Source organism: Mauremys reevesii, linkage group 1, assembly GCF_016161935.1.
Source record: "Mauremys reevesii isolate NIE-2019 linkage group 1, ASM1616193v1, whole genome shotgun sequence".
Taxonomy (NCBI): Eukaryota; Metazoa; Chordata; order Testudines; family Geoemydidae; genus Mauremys; species Mauremys reevesii.
The window spans coordinates 267,442,862-267,470,173 of record NC_052623.1 but is presented as its reverse complement, the minus strand read 5'-3'; the positions used below and the strand labels follow the sequence as shown (position 1 = coordinate 267,470,173).

Sequence of the window (27,312 nt, the reverse complement as noted above, 5' to 3'; positions counted from 1 at the left end):
TCATGGCAGATGTACCCTGTCAAAACTGCCAGCCTCATGTACCTATGTCTAGCTCTTCCCACACAGCACCCTCCCTGTGCTAGTCCATGAGATCTCTGCCATCTCCTCATTGAATCCCTCAAGACCCAGGTGTAGTGTGATGCCTACAAGAAAATGCCACCTAATAGCAGCAAGGAGGAGGACCAGAACAAATGCCTGATGCAATCTCTTCTCCCATCCATCCACTCTTGCTAAATTGCCTGTCTTCTCAGTGTTTGGAGCAGAAAGTGCAGCTTATATTTGGACAGCGCCTAGTACATAGTCAGCATGGTTATAAAGTCTAATTATTCCAGAACACTAATTAAACAGAAAATAGTGTGTGAAACAAGCAAAGCCCCTCTCAGCAGAAAGGAATGAAAGGGATGGGTACTAACAATTGGTATATATGGCACATGCTTTCTGATCACTCAAAGGCCTTCCCCTTACATTGCTTCCTCTCAGACATTCAGAACTATTTAAAGATCGTCTGCAAGCAGAAAAAAAATTAGGGGTGGACCCTTTTTGCTGTATTAGCTCATTCAAATAACACCCAAGCGATTTCTGTAAAAAAAAAATTGCTTTTCTACTGGTTTTTCACGTCAGAAATTCAAGTCTTGTCTAGCCTGGGGGTGGTGCACGGGTGATTGGAGAACTAGAGAAATTGACAGGTCAAAATATTGAGAAGAGATTTAGTCAAAGTAAAACTGTCAATTGATATTAGCAAAATCCCTCCTCACACCCCTGTGAATGTTTGGGAGAGAGGAAGTCTCACTCCTGGCCCTTCTGTTAAGGTCTGAGGGCTCACACCACACACTGTCTACAAGACCACCAGCTGAATCTCCAGCAAAACCAGATCTGGTCAGAAGAGCGGACTTAATATTCCTGAGGTAAAAATAAGCAGGATCCCCTTCCTTTAAAAACCCTCAGCCAGATACCAGGCCTTTTTACCTCAAAGCACCCCCCAACATTTTTTTTTAAAAAAATCAACTTTTTAACAGAGTCCTGGGCAGCTCAGTTTAATTCAAGAGGGGAATAGATGAAAGCGAATGGATGACCAATTTGGTTTCTAACCTCCTCCAGCCCCCGACTATGTGATTGCTAGTATTCTTCCTGCCTGTCAATCAACGCTACAATCTTCTGGGTTCACAGTGTCCATAGAGTTTTAGAAAGCAGGGAAGGGGTCTGTTCCCCATCCTTGTTACCCAGAGACTGAGAAAGGGAGAACACTGCTAGCAACTGCGCCCAGAATGCAACCACCTTCTCCCAAAAAGAAGTTATTGTATCTGGTACTGAAAACACGGGGGAGATTTCAATTGTTTATTAGATGATCTCGGTCCTTTGTTTGGTGGTGTGATCTGAGCAACCTGCTTAGCAAAGTAAGAAATGTCAGCGCCACAGGAGATTCCAGAAATGCCACAATCCTTAACTCCTTTCTCCCACAGCAAATAGAATAATTTCCCCTCCCCCTCCACATTGCTGGTCAGCCTGAGCAGACTTTTCAGGGTCTCTGACCCATCTTCTTCAGAGTTCGATTCAGCTGGAAGAAAAGAAGCAGCCTGTTACAGAGGGGGGAGTTCAAGAAAACACTCACTGCTGGGGCTCTCACAAGTGCACCTTCCCAAACACTCCCACACACAACTGTGCAAATGCCCTGAGGCAGTAGCAAGCGTAGTCCACAGTAAGGAGAAAAAATAGTAAAAACCTCCCCACCCCACAACAAGGGAGATCCAGGACAAGAGTGTATAAGTGTTTTCAGTAAACGATAGGGCAAGGAATGGGGTGAAGACAGTTCACATTCACTCTGCAGTGAGCACTTGGATACGACTGGTCCTGCAGTGGCCCCTGCTGGAAGAATGGGGCCGAGACAGTGTGTTCCTCCTTGCTGAGCATTCAGCAGCAAGAAAGGGCAGGGCCATCCTATAAAGCTGCGGGAGCAGTGTCCCAAGGCCTTCAGAAGGGTCCCTCCTGCCCTACATAGGATGGTGGCCGTAATGGATTCCCACTGGTGTTACTAATGGAAATCTGTTAGACCAGGGGTCGGCAACCTTTCAGAAGTGCTGTGCCGAGTCTTCATTTATTCCCTCTAATTTAAGGTTTCACGTGCCAGTCATACATTTTAATGTTTTTAGAAAGTCTCTTTCTATAAGTCTATAATATATAACTAAACTATTTGTTGTATGTAAAGTAAATAAGGTTTTTTAAATGTTTAAGAAGCTTCATTTAAAATTAAATTAAAATGCAGAGTCCCCCGGATTGGTGGCCAGGACCCAGGCAGTGTGAGTGCCACTGAAAAATCAGCTCACGTGCCGCCTTCGGCACACGTGGCATAGGTTGCCTACCCCTGTGTTAGATGAGTCTAAGGAAAACTGAGCCCCCACAAGGAAGCAGCAAAACATATCAGAATGATGTGGGAGGAGAACACATCGCAGGTGGCTACCCCAGGGAATAGCTTAAAGTTCTCCCTACCCACACAGACATCTCTCCCACTAGTCCTAGACCTTCCCCTGGCTCCCTATCAGGGATTATTCAGAGTCCCCTGCCCTAGTTACCCACAGCTCACCTCCTCAAATTTGTGGATCTGGCGGATGAAGAAGTCCCCATAGCGCCGAGCGACCTTTGTGTCTGCAATATGGATCATGTCCTGCCAAGAGAACATGGAGCAATCAGGAAAGGAGCAGAGTTAATTCTGGGGTATACAGTAGCATTACTGGGGGAAAAGGACTCACTGAGGCCTGCGATCAGTGTCAGAGACACCCCTCAGCTGCACTAGTCACCAGAAGGAGCCCAAAATTAAGCCACGATACTCTAATTAAAATTTTCCCTTTGGGGTAGGCTCTTGTTTACTCTTGCAAATGGTGGACTCCACCACAATGCTTTAATGTGGCTGTCTCTCCATTCAGCCCTGATAACCAATTTGACGGTGGAGGCTCCCCATCCCAGCTCTCGGGCTTTGCAGGGTAGCTTTCGCCTGCAAGGTCTGGTTCACTCTCTGCCTCCCTCTAGCAGCAGCAAAGGAGCAGGGCTCCTGCTAATGCTTGGGAGTCACTGGCAGTTCCACTTGGTTTGGGTGGGTGGGGCAGGCAAAGCAAGAGCCAGGCCTTGCAGGAAGAGGGCTACCTCAAGGTCCACGAGGCTAGAAGCACAATCCTTTCTATACACCAGGCTCCCTGACAAGATTCAGGTGGGGGGGAGTGAGGAAGACCTTCTTTGAAGAGCCAAGTGGCAATGTACCTGGAGGCCCTCGCTTAGCAGGAAGGACTTTTCTCCTCCCTGTGCGCAGCTGCTGGCCTTGAGCTTCAGGGACAGGCTGGAGTCTGATCATTCTTTGGGTCTGGATTTCCAGCAGAGCAGGGGATAGCTAAGAGCTGAGAGTGGGCAGAGCTAAAGGCTTTAGCACTTACTGACGCAGCAGTGTGGCCAAGGAAAACTCCCACCTGGTGGGGAAATGAGATGGGCAGGGGAGGCGCTGAAAGCTGGCAAATCTAAACACTGCATTTAAATTGAAGTCTTGAGCTATTATTGAAACATATCCAGCCCAGGATCAGTGACATGGAGAGGGCTCCCCCAGTCTGGGACAGGAGTATTTGGGGCCTGTTTACTCAGGCCAATAGGTCTGATGTGTTTCTAGTGGCACAGGCCTAAAGGTTGGCAAAGAGCCTGACCAGACACATGCTCCTGGCACTACCACTTCTCCATTAAGGACACTGTTGAACAACAAGATTCTGGCGTCACAGTAGCACTTTGAACCATGTCTAGGGATGAGCTCCCAATTAAGAATATGAAATGAGGAGAGAAGGCACGTACCCCATAGATTGGGATGAATTTCTGATCATGGTTTTTCATGCCTGGGGCAGAGGGAAAGAGAAACTGACCTTGTCAATGTAGAAGTCAACCTCAGAGGCTGACTGGAACTCCCCATCCAGGGCTGAGATGCCGCTGGTCCAGACCAGGTTCTTCATCTTGTGTTTGAAGACCAGCAGCTGGATGCGAAACTCCTGCTCCGTGAGGTCCAAGAAGCCAGCCAGCTTGGCCACAGGCATGGTTGTGTAAAGCTTCAGGAAGCTGCGGATGGTGGACAGCTGGGCCTGCTGCTGCACCTCATCGGCGAATACCTTCAGCTGCTGCAGGAAGGGCTCCTTGTGGTAGTTGGGATGCACATTGTCATAGTTGGGGACCACAGGGGAAAGGAATTTGGGGCAGGCATAGCTGAAGAGCTCCTCATACACCTGTGGGTCACCCTTCTGCATGCGCAGCATCTTGTCCCCATACTTCTCCCTCAGCTGCAAGTGGATGCTCTCATCTATTCGCATGGGGTACATGGTGAGAGCAATGGCCAGAAGGGCATGCATCTGCTCATTCTGCTTGTTAATCTGAGATAGAGAAGACAGTCATTAGAAGCCATCCCTCCATTGTTATTTTACAGTGCCCAGGAGAGAGCTTGGTGCCACACAGTACAGAGACATGCCCTTTCCCCAAAGCGTTTATAACCTGGGACACAATGTGGTGAGCGTGGAGTAACAACAGGAGGGGAAGGCATGAGGTAAGACATAAGTTACAGAAATGCTGCTAATGCTCGCCTGGTTAATCAGTTTAGACACACGCCTCTATTGGTAGTACAAAGATCTCTCTTTCAATACCTACTATTCACTCAGTTGTATGCACTGTGGAAGAGCAGAGTCTAAGGCAGTGGTTTTCAAACTTTTTTTCTGGCAACCCAGTTGAAGAAAATTGTTGATGCCCATGATCCAACGGAGCTGCGGATGAGGGGTTCAGGGTGTGGGAGTGGGTTCTGGGCTGGGGTTGGGGTGCGGGAAGGAGTCAGGCTGCTGGGCTGGGGGTGCAGCCTCTGGGGTGGGGCTGGGGATGAGGGGTTTGGAGTGCAGGAGGGGGCTCCAGGTTTCGGGGGCTCAGGGCTGGGGCCGGGGGTTGAGGCGCAGGAGGGGTTCAGAGCTCAGGGTGCAGTCTCTGGGGTGTGTCCGGAGATGAGGGATTTGGGGTGCAGGAAGGGGGTCGGGGTTTTCGGGGGCTCAAGGTTGGGACAGGGGATTGGGGCACAGGGTTACCTTGGGTGGCTCCCGGTCAGCAGTGCAGGGGGGGTGCTAAGGCAGGCTTTCTGGCTTTCCTGGCACCGCGGACTGCGCTGCACCCCGGAGCAGCCAACAGCAGGTCCAGCTCCTAGGCGGTGGCACACAAGCAGCTCTGCATGGCTCTCATCCGCAGTCACCGCCCCCTCTACCCCTCCCTCCACAGCTCGCAATGGGAGTCCGGAGCTGATGCTCAGGGTGGGGGCAGCGCACAGAGCCCCATGGCCCCCCTGCCTGGGAGCCGGACATGCTGCTGGCTGCTTCCGAGGTATGGCGTGATGTCAGAACAAGTAGGGACTAGCCTGCCTTAGCTGGGCAGCACCGCTGACAGGATTTAACGGCCCGGTTGGCAGTGCTGACCAGAGTCGCCGCAATCCAGCGTCTTACATTCCATGACCCAGTAGTGGGTCACGACCCGCAGTTTGAAAACCACTGGTCTAAAGGAGGGGACTTGAAGGAGGAGTTGGTATTGGCTTGGCAGACCAGAATTGACGTGTACCAGGAGAAAGGGGCATCTTGGAGATGGTTATGGAAGAAGCAGACAACTGAGACAGCAAGCCTGGCACCAGTGGCAAAGCAGAGGGTGCAGGAATGATGTGATAAAAGACAAGGTCAGATATGTAAACATAGGCAGAGTTATATAGGGCCCTGAAGGGGAGAACATATTTAAAAACTGATAGTAGGTGGAACAGAGAGCCGGGGGACAAGTTTAGATCAATATGCAAGGAAGTCACGTTTTGAATGCATGTGGTGGGGGATGTGTGTATCATGGAGGCCAACAAGGAGGTGATCACAGTAGCTGAAAGGTGAGTCAGGCTGTGGAGAGCAGAGTTAGCTGTTTGGCTAGAAAGGAAGAGCCAAATCTCTGAAGTGTTGTGGAGTCAGAAACAGTAGGATCTGGACATGTGAGGAGCAAGAGGGAGGAGTCAAATGATCCATCCGGATACAGAACCTGGTGTTGTCAACAGTAAAAGAACAGGAGAGTAGAAATTAAGATGAAAGTGAGGTGCTTGGTTCTAACAGTCAGTGAGACATCCAAGAACTGAGACAGGCTGAAATGCGAGATTGGATGGAAAGCGACAGGTCATGGAATGGAGAGACATAGTGGTGAACTGTCAGTAAGAAGATGGCACTGAAAATACGTAAGTGGATAAGGTTGCCCAGAAATAGGATGTAGAGGGAGAAGGAGGGGCCATGGAGCTAACACTGTGGAACTGGGAAGGACGACGACTCACCCAAGGAGCTGCTGAGAGAATATTACGACACAAGCCAAGGGAGGACAGAAGGTTAAGGAGGAAGTTATCAAACAGTATCAACAGCAGCAGAGAGGTCAAAGATGGTTAGAGAAGGATAGTGCACTGGCCTCGCTCCCCTTACCATTTCATACTTGTAGGTAGTCCTCTGAAACATGCTCTTTGTCCTCTGGATGTAAAGGAGGATGTTGGCAAAGACACGGATGGCATCCTGGTAACGCCGCATCATAAGGTACGCAAAGCCCACGTAGTAATAGGTGGTGACCTGGCACTCCGGCACCCGGGAATACATGCTCTGGGGAGGAAGAGATACACAAACATGTAAAGTTAGAAAAGACATCTTCCCCTAACAACCTTTAACACCTCTTTCCTTCAGGGAACCCGTCTCCATCAGTCTGCAAACCAGTCCTACCATAGAGAAAGGAGAGGGTTGACCTGCTGCCCTCTGTTTCCCCTGTACAGGGAAGTGAGACAGCGATCATAGAAGACAGACTGGATGATCTAACAGATCATTTCCATCTCCCTGGCAATGGAAGATCGTTGCCAGCACGATGTTCATCTCTTCTTGTCCAGGCTAGTGTTTAAAAGTTCTCTCCTTCCCTGAACAGATTATTTACAGGCTAACAGACACCACTGTTGGGGATCCCCCCCCCTCCCCAAATATTCAGCCTAAAATTTCTCTTCATTTCACCCCATACATGCTAGTTTTACTTGTGTGTCACACTAAACACATCCCATGCCTTCCCACCGGTAATAGGCCTCGGGCTCAGTAGATAGAATTTCATACATTGCAGGGTGTTTGCAGTCCCTCCACAGCAAGCTGTTTAAGTTGCCCATTCCACACCCCACAGTACAAGCACACAAATGGATAACATGCAGAGCTCCAGACCAATCCAGTGACCATCCTGATTGATGCAGTCCAGCTGCACCAATCACAACTATCACAGGGGGTGCATGATCCTAGAAAAAGCATTAGATATGCAGGGTAGAATGGTTGGTACCAGCGGGGCTGGGGTTAACGGAAACAGCAGCTAACCAAGACGGGACCAGGGTGCCATACTGTTAAGGGACACTATCCAGCCCAACTAACTAGCAGTGCAACATCACTTTAGCGTATGATGCTTCAATCAACATTCCCCTCAGCATGGAATTGCACCCTAGACCCCAGAAAACAAACACCCAAGAACATGTATACATGCTAGAACAGCCACAACGGCCATCAGGGGACAGCTATGTGTGTAGGATTTGCATTAAGTGTTGCATTACGCTGTGACTACAGCCCCTAGTGAGGGTGGAAGTAGACACCCCCACCTGACATTCAGAGCAGGAATGAATAGCTCCATAGTTGGGCAGTTCATTGTGATGATCGGGGCCCCCACATCTTTAGATAGCATTTGCTGCCCTTTCAAATAAAGGCACTTTAAACCCAGAAGTGAGCATTTAAGAGCTGTGGCTTATTACCTTCTTGTTGAGCTCAATGTTCTCCAGAACCTTGATGGCTTGGTAGTAATCCCCCAGCAGTGAATGGAGGCGCAGCAGCCCCACAAGACTGAAGTAGCCCAACATCTTATAGAGGGAGTGACGACCGTACTCTCCAGCCACACTTTCGGGATCACCTAGAAAGAGAGGAAGTATCACACTTTCTACAGAGGGAATGGGCTCTCTCCCCACAGCTCAACTACCTCAGCCCCCTGGACATCAGAGGGGTGAGTAAGTCAGGAGATGCAGCTTTCAGCACTCTTCCCACCCTGTTTCCCAATCAACCTCAAATAATTATCCCTTCCCATGGTAACACTTGCCAGAATTAAAGGTTTAGTTCAACTGCCAATGAAACCAACAGGAAGTCAAAGGGCATTAAACAAGGATTTGTCCCAATCTTTAAAACGCTGCAATCTCATCCATGCAGCAAAGAGCAGCACTCTACTGGTACATTTGCATTCTCTGAGCTTTACTTGGGGGCACAGACAGCTCAACTTGAAGAGCCTGGACAGCAGCTACTCATTGCCTGCTTTTACCTATTTTTAGAGGGAGGAGTTTGCTGCAGGTGAGAAGTGCAGGACCGACAGCATTGGAGTTTGAAGCTCTCTCTCCTCAGCACAGACAGCAGCGTAAGCATACACCAATCTACCACGTGCATTTGGATGAGAAGGGAGTTATATCTCAGGCCCACTCAATCCTGGGCCTCCAAGCTGAGGCTGCCAACAAGGGGGACGATTACTGTCACTTGTGATGGGTTGGATTTTTGGTAAATACAATTGAGACACCTCAGCTCATTTCACAGAACAGTCCCCAGTCACTTCCACCCCAGACTAGAACCAGTAACTTCAAGGAGAAAGATTTTGCATCCCATTCCTAATCTCCCTTTCCCTTAGATCACTTCTCTTGGCCAGGATGGCATACTTGGGAATCCTGACCCCTTACCTCCACTGGTGTAGACCTCTAGCTGTCGGTTGATGTTGGACTTGTCCACCAGGGAGTGTAGCACATTGAGGACACTATGGACATTCCAGATCTTGGGATTTGACCGAAGGAAATCAATTTCTTCTTCAGACTTCTTGGCTGTTTTGCAGCGGTACTGGCTGAATGACTGGAACTATGGGATGAGGAAAGGACAGACAAGCAGATAAGGAGCTAGCATGGAAACACTCATCTAAACACCAGCCCTACGGTTCTATCATATGACTGAAGTACAGGAAGCCACAGGTCCCAACAGCAACTTAATCTGAGTTATTACTTGGCAGGTCAAGAGGACAAGTTATACAAACACAATGCACCTAGGGCAAGACTCATGTGAAGCATATACTCAGCATGAGGGAGAACCTAGAAAGCAGCATCACTAAGGACCCAAGGGGTAGGTGAAGGACAGACAATTAGACATGACTGAAGTGGCAGCGAAAAAGTGGCTCACATGCACACATAGAAGCACTGTATCACACAGCAAGGAGGTGACAGTCCATCGCCATATGCACATGACAAGATAACATCCAGAATAGCGTGATCAGTGCCAGGCATCTTCACACCAAGACATCAAACAGAAGGGAATTCAGAAAGACAAATGTAATTTAAGGTCTGGGAGGGTGGACTGATGGAAGGGGAAAATAAGGGATATTTCAGCTGGTATCAGGAAATGTCTCCTGACAGCAAGACCTCAGAATGTGGTCTAGTTGCATTGCTCTGCATGTCTGGACTTGGAGGGTATTCCAAATAAAAGCCGTACAAGCGCCATCAACTGAGAAATTTAAAGGTGGAAAAAATACAATATATAGGAAACAATCCTGCACTGGCCAGCTAGGGTGGACAAACATTCTAATAAGTTCTTTGTGACTCTAGATGATTTTAGCCAGGTAGCTTCCCATCATTTAGATGTGGGAGAGCTGGGGTCAGGGAAGATGCACTTTACAGAAATAGGCCAGGATGCAGGAACTTAAAATGGAAATATGGGTAAAATGCCAGAGTTTCCCAAATATGCCCCAATAACGTGAAGGAATTGTTATAATTTGAGAAAAGGTTAAGGTGTTTGCTTCCTATGGACCTCAAATCTGAGTACTCTGCATGTGGGGAGATCTCAGCTACCAGAAGGCCCAGCAACAGGCCATGTACCTGGTAGATGAATTCATCAATGATATCCCACAGCCACTGGTTGGGCAGTTCCAGAGGAGCAGGGCCATCAGCATCTGTAGGAGAAAAACCACAGGTAATCACCAACAATCAAGGGGTAGGATGACAGTGACATGAAACTGTAGGGGGAAATATGGGCATCACTGTAGCTTTCCCTTTCAAGGGTGGAGACAGAGCAGAACTCGCCCATTGGGTGAGGTCCCCAACAGAGAGATGATGCAATAGCTCTGGCCAGGGCTTTGGAGCTGTGCTCCGGCTCCGCTCCAGGCAAAAGGAGAAGATACTTCAAATAACTCACCTACCATTTGCAGACCTAAAGAAGGCCGATTCTTTTCTTTTGCTCAGAGCAGTTCAGATTAGTGGAGGGATTTGGAATGTGTGTGTTTTCAGATGGATGAATGTGACGTGCTATCAATTCAACAATTTCTTTCCTTGAGTAAGACCAGGGCCGCCTGGGGAGGGGGCAAGTGGGGCAATTTGCCCCAGGCCCTGGGCCCCGCAGGGCCCCCGTGAGCCCTGGCCCGGCGGTGGTCCGGGTCTTCGGCGGCAGGGGGCCCTTCAGTGCCGCTGAAGACCCGGTGCAACTGAATGGCCCCCCGCCGCCGAAATGCCCTGCGAACCCTGGCCCGGCAGCAGTCCAGGTCTTTGGTGGCATTTTGGCAGCAGGGGGCCCTTCAGTCGCTCCGGGTCTTCAGCAGCATTTCGGTGGCGGGGGGCCCTTCAGTGCTGCCGAAGACACGGACCGCCACCGGGTGAGTCCAAGCGCCGCAGCTCCCCTGCTTTGCCCCAGGCCCCCTGAATCCTCTGGGTGGCCCTGGGTAAGACCATGGGATTCTTTCCTCTATAATCCATAAACAAGCATGCTTCTGTTCTTCCTTCCTCCCTCCCTCCCACCAAAAATTTACACCAGTAAGTGGATCATAGTAACTCACTCAGAATGTAGTTGAAGAGATTGCAGTAGTTGTAATAAGACTCAAATCTCTGCTCCAGAGAGGGGCCACCCTGTAATGAAAAGGAGAGAGAGTGGGGAAGTCAATACAGTCTACTTAGCTTCACTTACCTGCTAACTGCCATGGGCCCCCCAAGTGTGGCAGGAATGGGTTCAGGGCTATCATCATGCCTTTTGTGCAGCCATAATCTAGAGTAGCTGAGACACTCTTTCACTGACAGTAGAGCTGCCAATGTCTTTATACTCAACCAGGCCAATCATCATCATACACCCCACCACCACAACCATGAGTGCACACCATTGTTATCAAGAAGCAGTCTTGACTGTTCATGTGCAATGAACTCCTTCCAGAGGTCCTGCTGCTTTCCCAAACTAAACATCTCACAAATGGAACTTCTCCCCTTTCCTCCTAAACATCCTCCTATCACCACCCAGACTCAAAATCTTCAGATTATCTTAAAGAGCTCTCTGTCCTCCCCTCACATGCAGGCTCTTGACAAATCCTGTCAATTCTTCCTCTTCATGGTAGTTCAAGTGTTTCATTATTGACCACTTTGTAAAATGAGCAAGCGTGTCAGGGAAGGACTCCCATTCCTCAGTATTTCATTTTTAAGAACTCCACAGCACAGAATCACTGTGCTACGCCTGTAAAATCTGCCTTCCCGCCCCCTGCCCAATCTATTCCTACTAGTAAATCCCTGGATCACGTCTCATGCTAATGCAACATCTCTTTCCTAATCTCCCTGCTTCTCCCCTCTCCAAGTCTATTCAAACAGTGTAGCTAGATCTTCTCCCTCTTCCACCCGCTCTGAACCATCACCTGACCATCTTCCTATCCCGGCATTCATGTCAAGTCTCACATCCTCCCTTTCAAGTCTCTAATTAGCTTCATTCCTCCCTACATCTCAGCTCTCTCCTTCTTCCTGTTCCCACCTCTTTAACCATTTACTCTGCCCAATCTTCCTTCTCCACTAGAGATTCAAAACCCTCTTTCACACTCCTCTCTGTAGTGGTAGGCTGCAATTTCTTGCACATCAGTTTCATTTTCACTCTAGCACTCCACCACCAGTCTCCACTCCACTGCTTCTTACTCCCACCCATCTGACAATTGTAAAAGTTAAATAAAAAGCCACAAAACAAGCTACATTTCTCCTGGAATTACAGCTCTGTCAAGGAGAGAATCCAATTGTTTTCTGTTGTCTCTTCTTTCCTTAATTCACCCACCACAATAATCAGGTGTCATTTGTAGTTATTTATTTGTATGACCATAGCACCTAGAGGCCCCCGTCATGCCCAGGGCCTCACTGTGCTAGGTGCTGCACAAACACAGAACAAAAAGACTGCCACTGCCCCAAGGAGGTGTTACCTAATTCAGATCATAGACTTCTCAAAGACCTTGTCTTCTTACATGAACAAATTATTATGAACTTTGTGCTAGTAATCACTAGCAAGCCTCGGCAGGGGATGGAAGATCAAGTCTTAAAATGTCAGAACTCAAATGAGGCATTACCAACCTTAAGCTTGCACAAGTTTCTCAAGATCCAATCAGGACCTCATGACAGCATATCAGAAGCATGAACAGATTTGTTCTGCAGGAGTTATTTGAATCACAGAAAGTGTGATCCAGAAAGAGGAAAGGGCAAGTTTTACAGAACAGCCATAGGTAAGCCTGCATGTAATTCCTGCATGCAGGACCACACAGGCAAATACTCACACTGACTTTGGCGTAGATGTGCCTGTAGTAGAGCTCCTTGTACAGAATCAGGAAGACCGCATCTGGAAGAGATGGCAGAACTGGACATTAGCAAGCCATTTGGCCAAGTGATCAACATAGCCAGATGTTTCAGGTACACTGGTGGTCTTCCCCCTGCTACAATAAGGGAAAGAGGAGCAAGAGGGTCCCCCTATGGGGCTTGAGTAGGGAAAACATTTAGGAACTTATGTTTCCCAACCTTGGAGACATTGGACAGAGGAAAGGAACAGAGAGCATAGGGAAAGCTGCATGGCTTTGGATTCACTCCCATTGCCAATGACAGATGTGCTGTTGTGGATAAAACAGTGGGCAATTCTTTGAAGCCCACCTTCCCACCATTCTTCTTTGGCAGTTCCTGAAACAGATGGCCACAGGAACAGCATTCAGCAGTTACAGGCCTGGGAAGCTGCATATTGGGAAGCTCTCACCATAGAATTCAGCTCCAAAGCCCAGCAAACACCAGCAATAGCCAATCTCATCTTGAGGAGCATGAAATCTGGTGTGTTGGGAGGGGAGGGGACTAAACTAAACAAACAGAAAGCAAAGGACAGAATCATAGAATATCAGGGTTGGAAGGGACCTCAGGAGGTCATCTAGTCCAGCCCCCTGCTCAAAGCAGGACCAATCCCCAGACCGATTTTTGCCCTAGATCTCTAAATGGCCCCCTCAGGGATTGAACTCAAAACCCTAGGCTTAGCAGGCCAATGCTCAAACCAATGAGCTATCCCTATTGGGGGCGGGGAAGGGGAAGAAGAGATAGAAGAAGAGAGAAAACAGACAGAAGCAGCAAAGACAGCATCTGTGCCAGGGCACAGTGTGAAGATGTATTGGGGGCCCAGCTGCCAAATCAGCAGGGGAGGCTCCAACAGAAAGGAGCAGATTGCAAATATCTCCTGTGCAAAGAAAGCAGTGACTTTCAGTTCTCTTGACATTTTACATTTATAGCACTTCCACTTCTCAACATGATGCTTAGAAAGCCTGCTTCTGAACTGAGTGGGTAGATGTGTAACAGGAAGGGACAGGACAGAGACATCAGCTGGGTCTCTTTCCAAAGTAAAGCAGTTTGCTTCTCTCTTTCCTCCAATAAACAAAATACCTACCGTTTCCAACCTGTGGTGCAATGGCCTCTGCCTCTGGCCATGGGGTGTTCTTAAAGAACCTTTCAGTCAGTTTGGTCCAGCTGTGAAAAAACACATGCAGGGGAGATTACAAATTAAACTACTCATTCATCAGTGAAAGAAGGATCGAGTTAAAGATTTCCAATCCTGAAGACATGCTTTGTTAGATCAAAACTATTTCCACACACAGATTTATAAATGAGTCTAGTATGCATGAGAGGGACCAGTTCAACAGATCTGGAAACTGAAGTCCTATTTTATCCTTAACAAAGAGAAGTAATGCAAGCTTGTCTCACACACCACCTGTGCAAGTGTGACTTAATCATGAGCTGGAGGGACCATCGCTAGAAAAGGGGTCAGACACGCCATGGCCTCTGACTCTTGGCATGTTCTGATGTTATCAGCAAGTGAGCTAATGAGCACCAATGGGGGCATTTTTTTTAATATACACATTAGGAACTGGATTGAGACTCATTTGGTATGAATTTCAATCACTACTGACCTGGGTTTGAGGCAAACCAGTTATCTAGAAGTGAAAGGATCTCTTCCTTCTCATGCAAATCTACCCCCGGCCACATTTTAAATAAAGTCCAAATTTGGATCAAATCAACTGACCTGGTGCTCCCTTTAATTAAAAAAAACCAACACCACCACAACCCCCACAGGAGGAGTTACAACAGCAATTCCCACCCTAAGAGAGATAGCTTTGTACCTGTTTTCATAGATATCTTGGATCTCATACACCTTCTGGTCAATGACATCGCTGGAGACACGGCTGGCCTGAAGCTCATACACCTTCTGATCAATCAGATCCGAGACAGTTTTATGAAAATACTGAATGAAGTTTTTGATCACTTCAGGGATCACCTGGTAGGTCTGTTGCTCATATTGGCGTTCATAGGCTAGATCCTGTTTGGGGTCTCCTGTGGAAGAAAAGGGCAGAAATGCAGCATATGATTTATGAGCATAGCTCTGTATCTTTCCTGAATTTAATAAAATGCCAGGAAACTCAGAGAGATGCCCAGAGACAGCACAACCAGGCTGTATCTGGGATCCAAACCAGCTGGCCACAAGGTGAGATGAAGGCACCTCCAGTACCAAGACAGCAGAATAGAGTTGAGTAACATTTCAGGAAGTACCCTGCTTGGTCAGAGTCCTTCTCTGGGAATTCCCACCCCTTAGAGCAGTGGTTCTCAACCGGGGTCTTCCAGGGGATACATCAACTCACCTAAATATTTGCCTAATTTTACAACAGGCTATACATAAAAAGCTCTAGCAAAATCAGTACAAACTAAAATTTTATACAATGACTTGATTATAGTGCTATATATAGGGGGAGAGGGATAGCTCAGTGGTTTGAGCACTGGCCTGCTAAACCCAGGGTTATGAGCTCAATTCTTGAGGGGGCCATTTAGGGATCTGGGGCAAAAGTCTGTCTGGGGATTGGTCCTGCTTTGAGCAGGGGGTTGAACTAGATGACCTCCTGAGGCCTCTTCCAACCCTGATATTCTAAGATTCTATACTATACACTGAAATGTAAGTACAATAGTTATATTCCAATTGATTTATTTTATATTTGTATGGTAAAAATGAGACAGTTAGCAATTTTTCAGCAATAATGTGCTGTGACACTTTTGTATTTTCAGTCTGATTTTGTAAGCAAATAGTTTCTACATGAAGTGTAACTTGGGGGTACCCAAGACAAATCAGACTCCTGAAAGGGGTACAGTGGTCTGGAAAGGTTGAGAACCACTGACTTAGCGCCATGCCATGTCTCTGACCAACTACCAACACACAAAAAAGCAGAGAAACCACTAAGGGGAGGGTGGAGTGGGCAGGGATGAGACCCTCCCCGTCGGATAGTCACATGAGTGTCCCCTATGTGCCAGTTGTAGCTCAGGGACACACGGGCGGGAAGGGACTCCTGGGGGTGATCTGGGGCAGGGGCAGGGGCAGGGCACTGCGTGGGCACCTGGCTCGGCCGGGCAGCAGGACTCACCTGTGTGCATGTCATAGTCACCCTGGTACGCGTAGGTATCCTGCGGGGAAAAGAGACACGGAAGGGGGGTGTCACCACGGGGGGCTCAGATACACAACGGACCCTCCCTTCCCCCGGGCGGGCCCCCCCCACGCGGGCCCGGGTCAGGAGGGGGAGCCAGGCCCTTTCCCGCCCCGTCCTGGGTGGGGGGGGACCAGGCCCTTCCCCGGGCCCCTCAACCAGCCTCTCCGCGCTGCCCGGGCGGGGCGGGTACCTCCGTGTCGTAGTCCTCGGCCGGGTAGGCCATGGTGCGGGCGGGGGGCTCGGCACGCGGCGGCCACGGGCGGCGCAGCAGGGAAGAGGCTCCGGCCGGGAACGCGGCCGCTTCCTGCAGAGAACCGGAAGGGGCGGGGCGCGGGGCGGGTCTCAGGCTGCGCTCGGAAGGGGGCGGAGTTCAGCGGGGCTAGGGGCGAGGCTGGGGGGGGTGACTGGGTCTGACGGGGCGGGAGGGGGTAGCTGGGGGTGACGGGGCAGGTTGGGGTGACGGGCCGGGAGGAGGTAGCTGGGGGTGACGGGGCAGGTTGGGGTGACGGGCGGGAGGAGGTAGCTGGGGTGACAGGGCAGGTTGGGGTGACGGTGACGGCAGGTTGGGGTGACGCAGGCGGGAGGGGGCAGGTTGGGGTGACGGGGCGGGAGGGGGTAGCTGGGGGTGACGGGGCAGGTTGGGGTGACGCAGGCGGGGGGAGCTTTGGAAGTTGCCCCCCCTTCCTCTTGCCAAACCCAAATAAAGCCTTATTTACTTCCCCAGCCTCGCCCCTTCTCTGATTGACGGCTGGTCGGACTGGCTAGATCTTTCATTGGGTGAAATACCGATCTGTCATCTTCAGGCTTTATTTCATTGGCTACTGCCTGGAGATTCTCCTCCATGTGGCTGAAGCACTTGCCTGTCATTCATTTCCCTCCCCGGCGCTTCCCCCCTTTCCCCGCCTCCGCCCCCGTTCCCCCCTTTCTGATTGGCTGCGTGGGGCCGGATTCTATGATTGGGAAAGGCAGTCACGCCTCTGACTCCCCGCCCTCGTTACTATAGTTACTCGGTTCTCCCCGCCCTCTGTCAGCGCGCCTGGGCCCGGAGCTCGGAAGCCGGGAGGCCGCGCGGGGGCGGCGGGCATGGACGGCGCTGGCGCTGGCGGGGCCGTGGCGGCCTCGGACGAGGCGCCGAGGCCCCCTGGGGGCGGGTTCGAGCTGGCGGAGTTCGGGGCCGCGCTGCGAGGCCCCCCGGAGGCGCTGGGCCCGGCCTCGCTCGGCTTCCTGCACGTCCTGTGGCAGCGCGACCCGCCGGCGGGCAAGATCCCCGCCCGCCGCCAGCGCAGGGCCGCCCGGCTGCACCGCGCCCTGGGGCCCACGGGCAAAGAGATCCACGGTGAGGGGCGAGCGCGGGGCGGGGAGATGGGCGCAATCCCCGCAGGGGAGGGGCCCCCGGGCGCGGCCCCCCTGGTGGCATGAGGCTCGAGCGCAAGGAGGGAGCCCCCTCCCCTCCCGGCCAAGGGGAGAAGCGGGGGGCCCCACTCTGTGACCTCTTCCCCTGGGTTGGAGGGGCCTTGCTGGGTCCAGCTGGTGCAGGGGAGCAGGAAATGCAATCTAGGACTCTGCTCCAGCCTGGGCCCCTGCCCTGTCCCCCTGAAGACCATACGTCCGATTGGAAAACAATTAATGGTGGTACCCTCCTCCAGTCGGGCCCCAGCCCCAGCTCTGGCCTCTAATACGTTATAATGAAAGTCTATTCACAGTAAATCGAGCTGCACTAAATTGATTAGCAATGAAATGGCTAGCATAACTCATATCACTAGGCTTCAGAACTAAAACTCTGCCAAACAGTTGGGTCAAGTTGGTTGTAGGCTCTGACAGATGTCCTGGCATATATTTCGTTTACAGCGTGCCCTCTGCAACCATAAGGGCTGGAGACTTATTCTGGTGCACAGGATGGCAACCACCAAAGAGGAATACAGGTCACTCGGTGTCAGTCAAACCCCATCAAGAGCCATTTCCCACTCTGCTGCTAAGAATACAAAGGAGCACAATACTTTCCATTAATATATAAGGAAAAAACACTCTGGGAAGGAAAAAGGATGGTAGGAATAGCATGACATTGCAGCAACCTGACTCCGAGTCAATGCTGGCAATGGGACATGAGATGGGTAACCAGGTACAGACACATAGCCAAGTTCTCCGAGTCTAGGTGGAAGCCCTTGTATAACCTACCATTCCAATAAAGATATTTTATTAGAATGCATACACCCTTTGTTGGTGGAGTAGAGAGGAGATGGCTGAATCTAAGGGCTTGTCTACATTACCCACTGGATCAACAGGCAGCAATCCAGCAAGTGTCAGTTTATCGTGTCTAGACTAGACATGATAAATCAACCGCTGAGCGCTCTCCCTTGGACTCCACCACAGCAAGAGGCGCAGGCGGAGTCGACGGGAGAGTGTCAGCCATTGACTTACTGCAGTGAAGATACCACGGTAAGTAGATCTGAGTATGTCGACTTCAGCTATGTTATTCATGTAGCTGAAGTTGCATGAGTTAGATTGATTCCTCCCCTAGTGTAGACCAGGCCTAAGATTAGTTGCATGGGGGTGTTGGGAAAAGGTTCTCATTCACTTTCAAATTTGAGCTACAGTAACCCACACACCTCTGGGGCGTGGTGTTCTGTCCCCTCTTGTGGCACCAAGACCACTTAGAGAGGTTAATGAGTCTGCTGTACAGCCTTAGCTAACAGCCATATGGCTTTTAGCTCATGCAGTAGAGGCTCATGCACTTAGCTCCAGAGATCCCAGGTTGAGGACCAAGGTCTGTCGGTGTTACACTACAAAGACGCTTCTTTGGGAAGTGCTGTCTGGGCAGGAAAGGCTAATAACCACCTTTAGAAGAAAAGCATGAAATCTCCTGCTACCTGGGGCCTTGATCTCACATATCCCTTCCTCTAGGGACAAGCTAATCCTTCTAGTGTGGTTTAGCTCCTGAATTTGGGACTTGACCTGAAGAGAGGGTTCTAATAATGGAACTACCCCTGTTCTCTATGCACTTTGCAGTAACCCTTTCTCTTTTCCACAGCTTTGAAACGATTGAGAGAATCCGCCAATGCTAACGACTTAGAAACAGGTGAGCCTGCACCAGCCAGGTCGACTCAGAACCTTTCCCTGGAAATGCAGGTGGTTTGTGGAACCAGCAGTTCAGACATTGCACATGCAGAAATAGTTTTGTTCTGCTAGGACAGGGCTGGGTGTAAAATTCAATCTAGCATTTCTACCCTCTCCAGTTCATGGTTTTTTTAATATGTGACAGAGACTTCAGCCAAGGTATCAACAATAATAACATGTCACTCTGCAGCAGGACAGGAGAGCAAAGCTCTTTCTGAAAGAAAGTCAAGTGACTGTTGCACAGACAGCCCCAGTCTGTTGTCAGGCAGCATGGCACACCAGACAGGAGAACAAGACTCGGGCAACGCAGATTCTATTCCTGCCTCTGCTACTGTTATTTGTATGACCATATCACCTAGGCATCCCAGTCACAGACCAGGACCCCACTGTGCTAGGTGCTGTACACAGAACAAAAAGATGATCCCTGCCCAAAAAGAGTTTACAAGCTAAGTATAAGACAAGAGACAACCTGTGGATACAGACAGATGGGGAAGAACAAAGCAACAATATTGAGTATTGACTTACTCTATGACATTAGGCAAGTCACTGAGTGCCCATTTCCCCATCTGTAAGGCAGGGAGATGACACTTGCTCATTTTTGTGAAGGGCTTTGAAATCTGTTGATGCAGAGCGCTAATGAACATGTCTCGGCTTGAGGTACTGAGTCAGAAATGACTTATACAGCATGACTTTTGTATTAAACGCCATGTGTCCCGCTATATTATAGTTGTAAAACGTGTTCTAAATCTATATGCAGATCTCTTGTGTATTAAATCTTGCAATGTTTTATATCTTGTCGTGCCAGTGAAGTGATTGCTATTGAATCAGTTACTCATCAGCTTGGAAATTATCTTTGATCTTTTCTGTCATCACACCAAATCTTCACTCATCTCAAAACATTGTCAGAATGAGAAAGGTTAAATTGTTTCCTGCTGGTCTTGGGAGATGATTAGGTGGGACTTTACATTAATGTTTCCTCCTAGTTGGCCTGTCAGTCTTTCTCCTTGTCCCCTGGCTAAAATAGCAGAATTGCACTTATTCTAAGGGCAAAGTCATCTTTTCAGGTGTTACTTCCAATTTTAACCCCGAACCATTTTTCCCCACCAAGTTTAGAAACAATCCAGGAGGGGCAGGGGAAGGAATCCCAGTTGTAATAATGATTCCAACCCTAGAACCCAGGAGGGAAGGTAATGTCGGAACCGCCACGCTAGAACAGGCCAATAGCTGGATCACTCCAGTGTCCTGCCTTCAACACTGGCCAGTAATGAATGCTTTAGAGCAAGACTTAAAGCCCCCTAATTGAATAACCATGCGGGGGGAGCTTCTTTCTGAGCTGGGGATTAATTTATACCCCGAAGAATGAGGATTGATAACTCCTGTAATCTTAACCTCGCTCATTTCACTGCTACTGGTAGTATACAAAGGTCACTGGAGAAGAGCCATGAGAATGCTGAAGGGATTAGAAAAGATGCTTTACAGTGATAGATTCAAAGAGCTGAATCTAGATAGTTTAACAAAGAGACGGTTAAGCTGTGATTTGATTACAGTCCGTAAGTATCTACATGTGGAACAAATGTTTGCTAATGGGCTTTGCGTTCTGTCACACAAAGGCGTAACACAATCCAGTGGGTGGAAGTGGAAGCTAGACAAATTCAGACTGGAGATAAGATGTCAGTAATGAACAGTGAGGGTAATTAACCAGTGGAGCAATTTACCAAGGGTCATAGTGAATTCTCCATCACTGAAAATTTTTAAATCAAGGGTGGATTTAAAAAAAAACAAAACAAAAAAACGCTCTATAGCCTGTGTTATACAGGAGGTCACACTAGATGACCACAGTGGTCCCTTTGGGCTTTGGAATCCATGAATTCTGTTTGCTCCAATAGTGTCCCATGACTGTGAGTTGAACTTGTTACTCATTCTCCACATAAAGAAACATTTCCTTCTCTGCTGAGGAACGGAGGCAGTCTAAGTTGCACCAGGGTCTCCCTTCCACTGGCACTGAAGGGGTAGTTGGATGAATGGGAGCAGAGAGGAACAAGTAAGGTGGGACAAGGGGATCTCTTTCCATCATCAGTCTCTCTCATTCCCATATCTGGGCTCTAGCACTCATCTGGTTGCGTGTCTCATGGCTGCTCTACCGATCAGCTTTCCCTCCCGATTAACACGATCTCTCCTTCTCTCTTTCTCGGCGATGTCAGTGCAGCAACTCTTAGAAGATGGAGTTGACCCCTGTGCTGCAGATGACAAGGGCCGTACGGCTCTGCACTTCGCCTCCTGCAATGGCAATGATCGTATCGGTGAGTGGGAAGGGATTGTTCCATGATCTGATTTCCTTGTGGGAGGGGTTTTGGAGGAATCTGTGTGTTTCTTTAATTGCACACCTTGCTAAAAGCAGCATTTCCCCTTCAATCCCTGGCATGTGCATGTGCTGCCTCTCAAGAGCCTCTAAACCGTTCATTGTGGGCAATGCTGGCTCTTCCCTCTTAGACCTGCTGGGCAAAGGGAAGAGACTGAAATAGGTCCATTTAATTGTTTCTAGTGCAGTTGCTTTTGGACCATGGGGCAGACCCGAACCAGAGAGATGGACTGGGGAACACTGCATTACACTTGGGTAAGTGCCAAGAGCTTGAAATCAGGGCTTCTGTAACCTGATGATCTTTGTGCCCAGAGTTGTGAAGATCCCCATTAGTTTCCTTCCTTCCTTTCTTTCCTCCCCTGTATTGTGGCAACCAATCCCTGTTCTGGACTCTTGGGGTTCCATCAGCTTTGTTCTTTAATTGAAGGCATAAGGGTCAGAGCTGAAGGAAGTACATCTCCTTCCTTCTGCTGGTCCTGAGAAACAAGAGGCCCGTTTTAGAGACTATCCATCTTGCTGGCAGAGGCTGTAAACCCTGATCGTTGAGCAGGCTTCAAAGGGGAGTGCTGCTCTACCCTCTGACAAAGAATCCTGTAGGGCGCTGGTTGCCTGTGCTGTGGTGCCCAGGGGGCTTAGTATAATAATAATTAATAATTGGAGATATACCAATCTCCTAGAACTGGAAGGGACCTTGAAAGGTCATCGAGTCCAGCCCCCTGCCTTCACTAGCAGGACCAATTTTTGCCCCAGATCCCCCTCAAGGATTGAACTCACAACCTTGGGTTTAGCAGGCCAATGCTCAAACCACTGAGCAGGATCCCCTTCCCTGGACTGTAGCTCTACTCTGAGTTGTGTGTGTCCTGTTTTCCCTTCCTAGCTGCCTGCACGAACCATGTTCCTGTCATCACCCTGCTGCTGCGCGGAGGTAACATTTCCTCTTTACAAATTATAAAGCTACCACCACCACCTCTTTGACCTTCCCCCAGGGCCACCGCCGCTTTTAAACCAACCTCTCTCTCCCCATGCATGTGCACCTTTCAGGAGCCAGAGTCGATGCCTTGGATCGAGCCGGGAGAACTCCTCTGCACCTCGCCAAGTCCAAGCTGAACATCCTGCAGGAAGGGCTCTCTCAGAGCCTGGAGGCCGTGCGCCTTGAAGTGAAGCAGGTGAGAAACATTCATCTCTCTGATACCGTGTGCATCTGCTCTCCAAGCACTGCCTTTCTTCGGTGCACTCTGTAGGACACGTGGGGTTTAGTAACTGCTTTAAGTGCCTCATAAGAACATAAGAATGGCCATACTGGGTCAGACAAAAGGTCCATCCAGCCCAGTATCCTGTCTGCTGACAGTGGCCAATGCCAGGTGTCCCAGAAGGAGTGACCCTAACAGGATCTCTCTCCTGCCATCCATCTCCATCCTCTGACAAACAGAGGCTAGGGACACCATTCCTTACCCATCCTGGCTAATAGCCATTAATAGACTTACCCTCCATTAATTTATTTAGTTCTCTTTTAAACCCTGTTATAGTCCTAGCCTTCACAACCTCCTCAGGCAAGGAGTTCCACAAGTTGACTATGCGCTGTGTGAAGAAAAACTTCCTTTTATTTGTTTTAAACCTGCTGCCCATTAATTTCAGTTGGTGGCCCCTAGTTCTTGTATTACGGGAACAAGTAAATAACTTTTCCTTATTCACTTTCTTCACATCACTCATGATTTTATATACCTCTATCAGATTCCCCCCCCCTTAGTCTCCTCTTTTCCAAGCTGAAAAGTCCGAGCCTCTTTAATCTCTCCTCATATGGACCCGTTCCAAACCTCTAATCATTTTAGTTGCCCTTCTCTGAACCTTTTCTAGTGCCAGTATATCTTTCTTGAGACAAGGAGACCACATCTGTACACAGTATTCAGGATGTGGGCGTACCATCGATTTATATAAGGGTATTAAGATATTCCCTGTTACACTTTACAATAGCTACAACCAAAACCAGGACCGGTCATGGCTAGAGTCTGGCTCCCTGCTTCAGATTAATTGCCAATTACATTATGCCCACCTCGTTACCCACAACCAAAGTAGCACAGAGCCACTCGCTTTGCCAGCAGGTAACTTGGCCTGCACCGGATGGGGACAGCATGGGTGTGGGGGGCAGCGGGCTATGGCACCAGGCAATCTGCCCGGACGCGCTATGTGTCTGTCACTAGGGAAGGGAACTGGGGGCGAGCTGCCTGTGTACACGTGACGTTTTGCGTGACTGCTGCCATGGTGACGGTGTCCGGGAACCCTGGGGGAAGGGGCCTGGTGTGGGAGAAGAGGATTCAGAGGTGGGATGGGGGCGAGGGGAGCAAGTGGTTCTTGCATGGGGGCGGGGCGGTGAGGGTGGTCCTCGCACGGGGTGGGGGGGGGTGGTTCTCGCGGGGCCTTACCCCAGCCTCCTGTCTCCAGGATCCGCCTTCTCGTAGCGCAGCCCCTGCCCGGCTGGGCTCTTCTCTGGGGCCGGCCCCGGCCGGGCTCCCTTCAGCTCCGCGGGTTCCTGCCTGGCCGGGGCGGCCGCTCTCTGCTCTTTGCGGGGGGGCAGCACGCGGACCGGGCTCCGCCTCAGCGCCCGCACCCAGCGCTGCACCGCGGCCACGGCCGCCTCGGCTCCTCCCGGCTGAGCCCGAAGCAAGGAGGCGGTGGTGGCGGCAGGACCCAGCGGGAGGCGCCTGAGCGCCGCCATCTTGCCCTAATCCCAGGTGGCCCGGCTGAGGACCTCAGCTGCTCCAGCATGCTAGCAATTCTAGGATTCCTGACCATCTCCCTCCCAGACTTTGATAACCCACCTCTCTCTGCCTCTGGAGAGCATCTCCCTAAACTCCACTTGGAATTTTGCAGGATTTTTCCAGGGCTTGTGGGCCCTAGAATGCACTGAATGGCAGCTAGTGAGAACTAAGAAATGGCTATAGGAGGGACCCCTTAGAAGTCCCCTTATGTTCTCCCAGTGCTGGCATTAGGCAAGGCTAGCTGACTAATAGGAACAGCCGTGCACTTTCCTGGAGTACTGGTTGGCAGGCCCTGAACCCCCACCTGTCCAGGTTCACAAGTCAGGGAACAGAGGAGAGGACAGGGAGGAGATTTGGGTAACAGACCTGAGGGGGAGAAAGCAACAAGAATTTTTTATCCAGGGAACCATTGGATGTGAGGCTGGCCCTTTGAGGACTTTGGTCTTTTGGGGTTTCATCACTATGTTCTAATAGCCATGGATAGGAATCAATTGAATGACCAGCCCCTCTGAAAAAACTCAGCATCTGATTAATATGTGGCCTGTCTTCTGGTGACATACTGGACTGCGCCTCTACAAATGGCACTGTCCAGCTGTTTTGGAGCATGGCTCTGATCTCCTGTATGGGTACCTACCCCCAGACCTCAGAAGCGACACTGTGCTTGTGGCAGTACTGCTAATAGCCTGCCTGCTGCGGTTGTCCCTCTGTCCTTGTACCACCGGTGCCCTGCCTTAGTTACAGTTGTCCTGCTCTTGCATCTCACCATACTGCCTGTTTCAGATTATCCAGATGTTGCGAGAATACTTGGAGCGCCTTGGGCAGCATGAGCAGCGGGAGCAGTTGGATGATCTCTGCTCCAGGTTACAGATGACCAGTACTAAGGAGCAGGTGAGAGGCAGCCAGAGTGACTCCCATACTGCATTGCTGGCTTCACACATACATCCAAGAGAGAATAGACAGCTTCAATAGGGTCACATCCAAGACTGGGACCAGGATACAGACACATTCCCCTCCATGTCACCGGTTCACATTAGAGCCCAGATGTAATGACGGAAAGATTCACAGTAGCTAGGTGTTGTAGTAACTCATTTGGTGGGAGCGGGTAGTGAAAAGAATGTCTGTATTCTGGTGGATAGGTATTCACAACACAGAAAGCATTGCCAGTGCCCAGGGTACCCTTAACGGCAGACTCAGCAGAGTGGTCAAAGACCAGATGGACTGAGAACATTGAATTTCCCCACTCATTTACACATGTGGGCCCTTCCAGGCAAGGAAGAGGTACATCCCGCATTAAGCTTAGTCTTCCTTCCCTTGCAGCCTCTGCTTGTCTTATGATGATAAACTGCATTGTTTCTACGGCAGGTGGATGAGGTCACTGACCTCCTGGCCAGCTTCACCTCACTCAGTCTACAGATGCAGAAGATGGAGAAGAGGTAATGGGATTTCAGATCATTTCCCTGGTCAACAGGAGAGGCCCCAGGGGAGGGGCAGCTGGAGCACATCGCCTAGATTATAAACATTGCTGCCACTGCCAGATACCCTGTTCCTGCTGGACCCTCCCCCCAGTGTAGCACTCAACTCTCAGACTATCCCTTCCAGTGCTACCATCACCACCTCCTTCTGAGGCACCCAGGAGGACAATTGAATGCTGGAGCTCCTGACTTTTGGAGCAAAGGGCCCCTCTTATTTATCATCCTGCTCTAGATCAGATGGTTTAACGAATGTGCTGGCCTTGTGTGGCATATCCCTCTTTTGAACACGCAGCTTTCCTCAAAGCATCCCAAGCTCAGAGTGGTTGGCACTCACCAGTGTGCCCCTGGTCAGCAACCACACGAGGTACATTCAGGTAGGGACAGCTCTCAGACATGCCTTTGTACAGATCTGCTTGTACTAGGCAGGACTGGACATGGTCCCCGTATCTAGTTGCACAGGGTGAGTAGGCTTGTTCAGATGGTGGGAGACTCTGACTTCCTGCACTCACAGGAAGTGAAAAGGAAATTCAGCAGAGCTCACTGAGCATTGGTTGGAGTAGGTGGAACCAGGAAGAGGAAGGAAAAAAAAATAATCAGAGCCTGGTCCTTCATCCTCAACTCCCACAGGGGCCTGCTGTCAAAGGGGAAAGAGTCTGTCAGTGTGGGACTGGGATACAAAGCTTTTCACCACAAGGTTGCAGCTTCCAATGTGATCCCACCTCAAGGAATCACTAAAACGTGCTCAGAGACCACAGCAATGGGTGTGTTAAATATATAGATAAAGTTGTTACCAGATTATGGCTGCCCATTTAGAGTTGGGGGACACCCCCCCACACTCCTAGCCCAGTTCTAAGGGGACAGATATCTATGTCTCACAAGACAGCCCCATGGCTGACTTCAATCTTCCCTTTTATTAGCAGTCTCAGCCAGGAGATCAGGCCTTGATTTGAGCCATTAGAACAGCTCATCTTTCCACCTCAATGTGGCTGACCTGTAACTTAGACGTGAGCCATGTTGCTAGGATGGGGACAAACTTACGTTGTTGCTGCCCACGTATCACTAATCCCGGGGCTAAAATAAATGCCAGTCTGAAGGCCTATCAATTGGACACATTTTATCAGCGCTAAATTCATTTGAGGGGAAGGGATCTTAAGTAAGTTCAATGGATTGGATGAGTCGTGATGCCCACAAGAGGCCTGAAATGGGGAGCATGGAAAGGATGCAGGGAGTTGCCACAGAACAGCATGTTCTTTGCCATCTGTTGGGGTGTGGTCATTCATAATTGCTGGGTGGATTCTGTTTAAGGTACTGATTCTCAAGAGCAGCCAGTACTTTCCCCGAATCATGAACATTCCAAGTTGTTTTTTTAAGATCCAGAGGACAATAGGATTGGATGCTGTTTAGGTGTATCCCTTGTCTGAGAGGAGACTGACTAGATGCATGTATCCAAAGCTTGGATTTCACCCTGCTGCATGCCGCTTAGAGTGGTCTGTATGCTCTTCTGGAGAGGGAAGTCTGGGACTGACTCTGTTTTGATTTTGCTGGAGCTGTCACTGTGAATATTAAGACGTTGTTCTGACATGCTGGCTAAAAGACACACGAAGGGGGTGGACGACAATCTGAACTCCTACATTTTACATTCATTAAAATACTGTCCGTTTTTTTGGCGTCCTCCACCAGTTCTTTCGTCTCAAGACTCGCATCTCTCCCTCTATCTCCTGTGCCTGGGGCCTGACACTGGCCTCAGTAACAACTT

At 49.8% G+C, this 27,312-nt stretch overlaps 2 protein-coding genes across 3 annotated transcripts; one reads left to right on the top strand and one right to left on the bottom strand.

The window, feature by feature from the left end:
• Nucleotides 1-1,228: 1,228 nt before the first annotated feature.
• Nucleotides 1,229-16,244, bottom strand: EIF3L (eukaryotic translation initiation factor 3 subunit L). 2 transcript variants are annotated; one of them, XM_039487535.1, is made up of 13 exons: nucleotides 16,046-16,244; nucleotides 15,793-15,832; nucleotides 14,506-14,716; nucleotides 13,776-13,855; nucleotides 12,637-12,698; nucleotides 10,906-10,975; nucleotides 9,956-10,029; nucleotides 8,777-8,948; nucleotides 7,817-7,971; nucleotides 6,480-6,650; nucleotides 3,891-4,388; nucleotides 2,579-2,659; nucleotides 1,229-1,555 (listed from the first exon to the last, which is right to left on the bottom strand). In XM_039487535.1, exons 1-13 carry the CDS (start codon nucleotides 16,076-16,078, stop codon nucleotides 1,517-1,519), a joined length of 1,686 nt encoding a protein of 561 aa, XP_039343469.1. In that variant the 5' UTR covers nucleotides 16,079-16,244; the 3' UTR covers nucleotides 1,229-1,516. The 2 variants fall into 2 exon arrangements, with proteins under 2 accessions (XP_039343469.1, XP_039343477.1); XM_039487543.1 differs by lacking the exons at nucleotides 13,776-13,855; nucleotides 15,793-15,832; nucleotides 16,046-16,244 and having other exon boundaries at nucleotides 14,506-14,584.
• Nucleotides 16,245-16,923: 679 nt separating this feature from the next.
• ANKRD54 (ankyrin repeat domain 54) lies at nucleotides 16,924-27,218 on the top strand. The gene is made up of 8 exons (XM_039487568.1): nucleotides 16,924-17,191; nucleotides 18,884-18,931; nucleotides 21,171-21,269; nucleotides 21,512-21,583; nucleotides 22,206-22,253; nucleotides 22,370-22,494; nucleotides 24,865-24,972; nucleotides 25,447-27,218. Exons 1-8 carry the CDS (start codon nucleotides 16,939-16,941, stop codon nucleotides 25,519-25,521), a joined length of 828 nt encoding a protein of 275 aa, XP_039343502.1. The 5' UTR covers nucleotides 16,924-16,938; the 3' UTR covers nucleotides 25,522-27,218.
• Nucleotides 27,219-27,312: the final 94 nt, after the last annotated feature.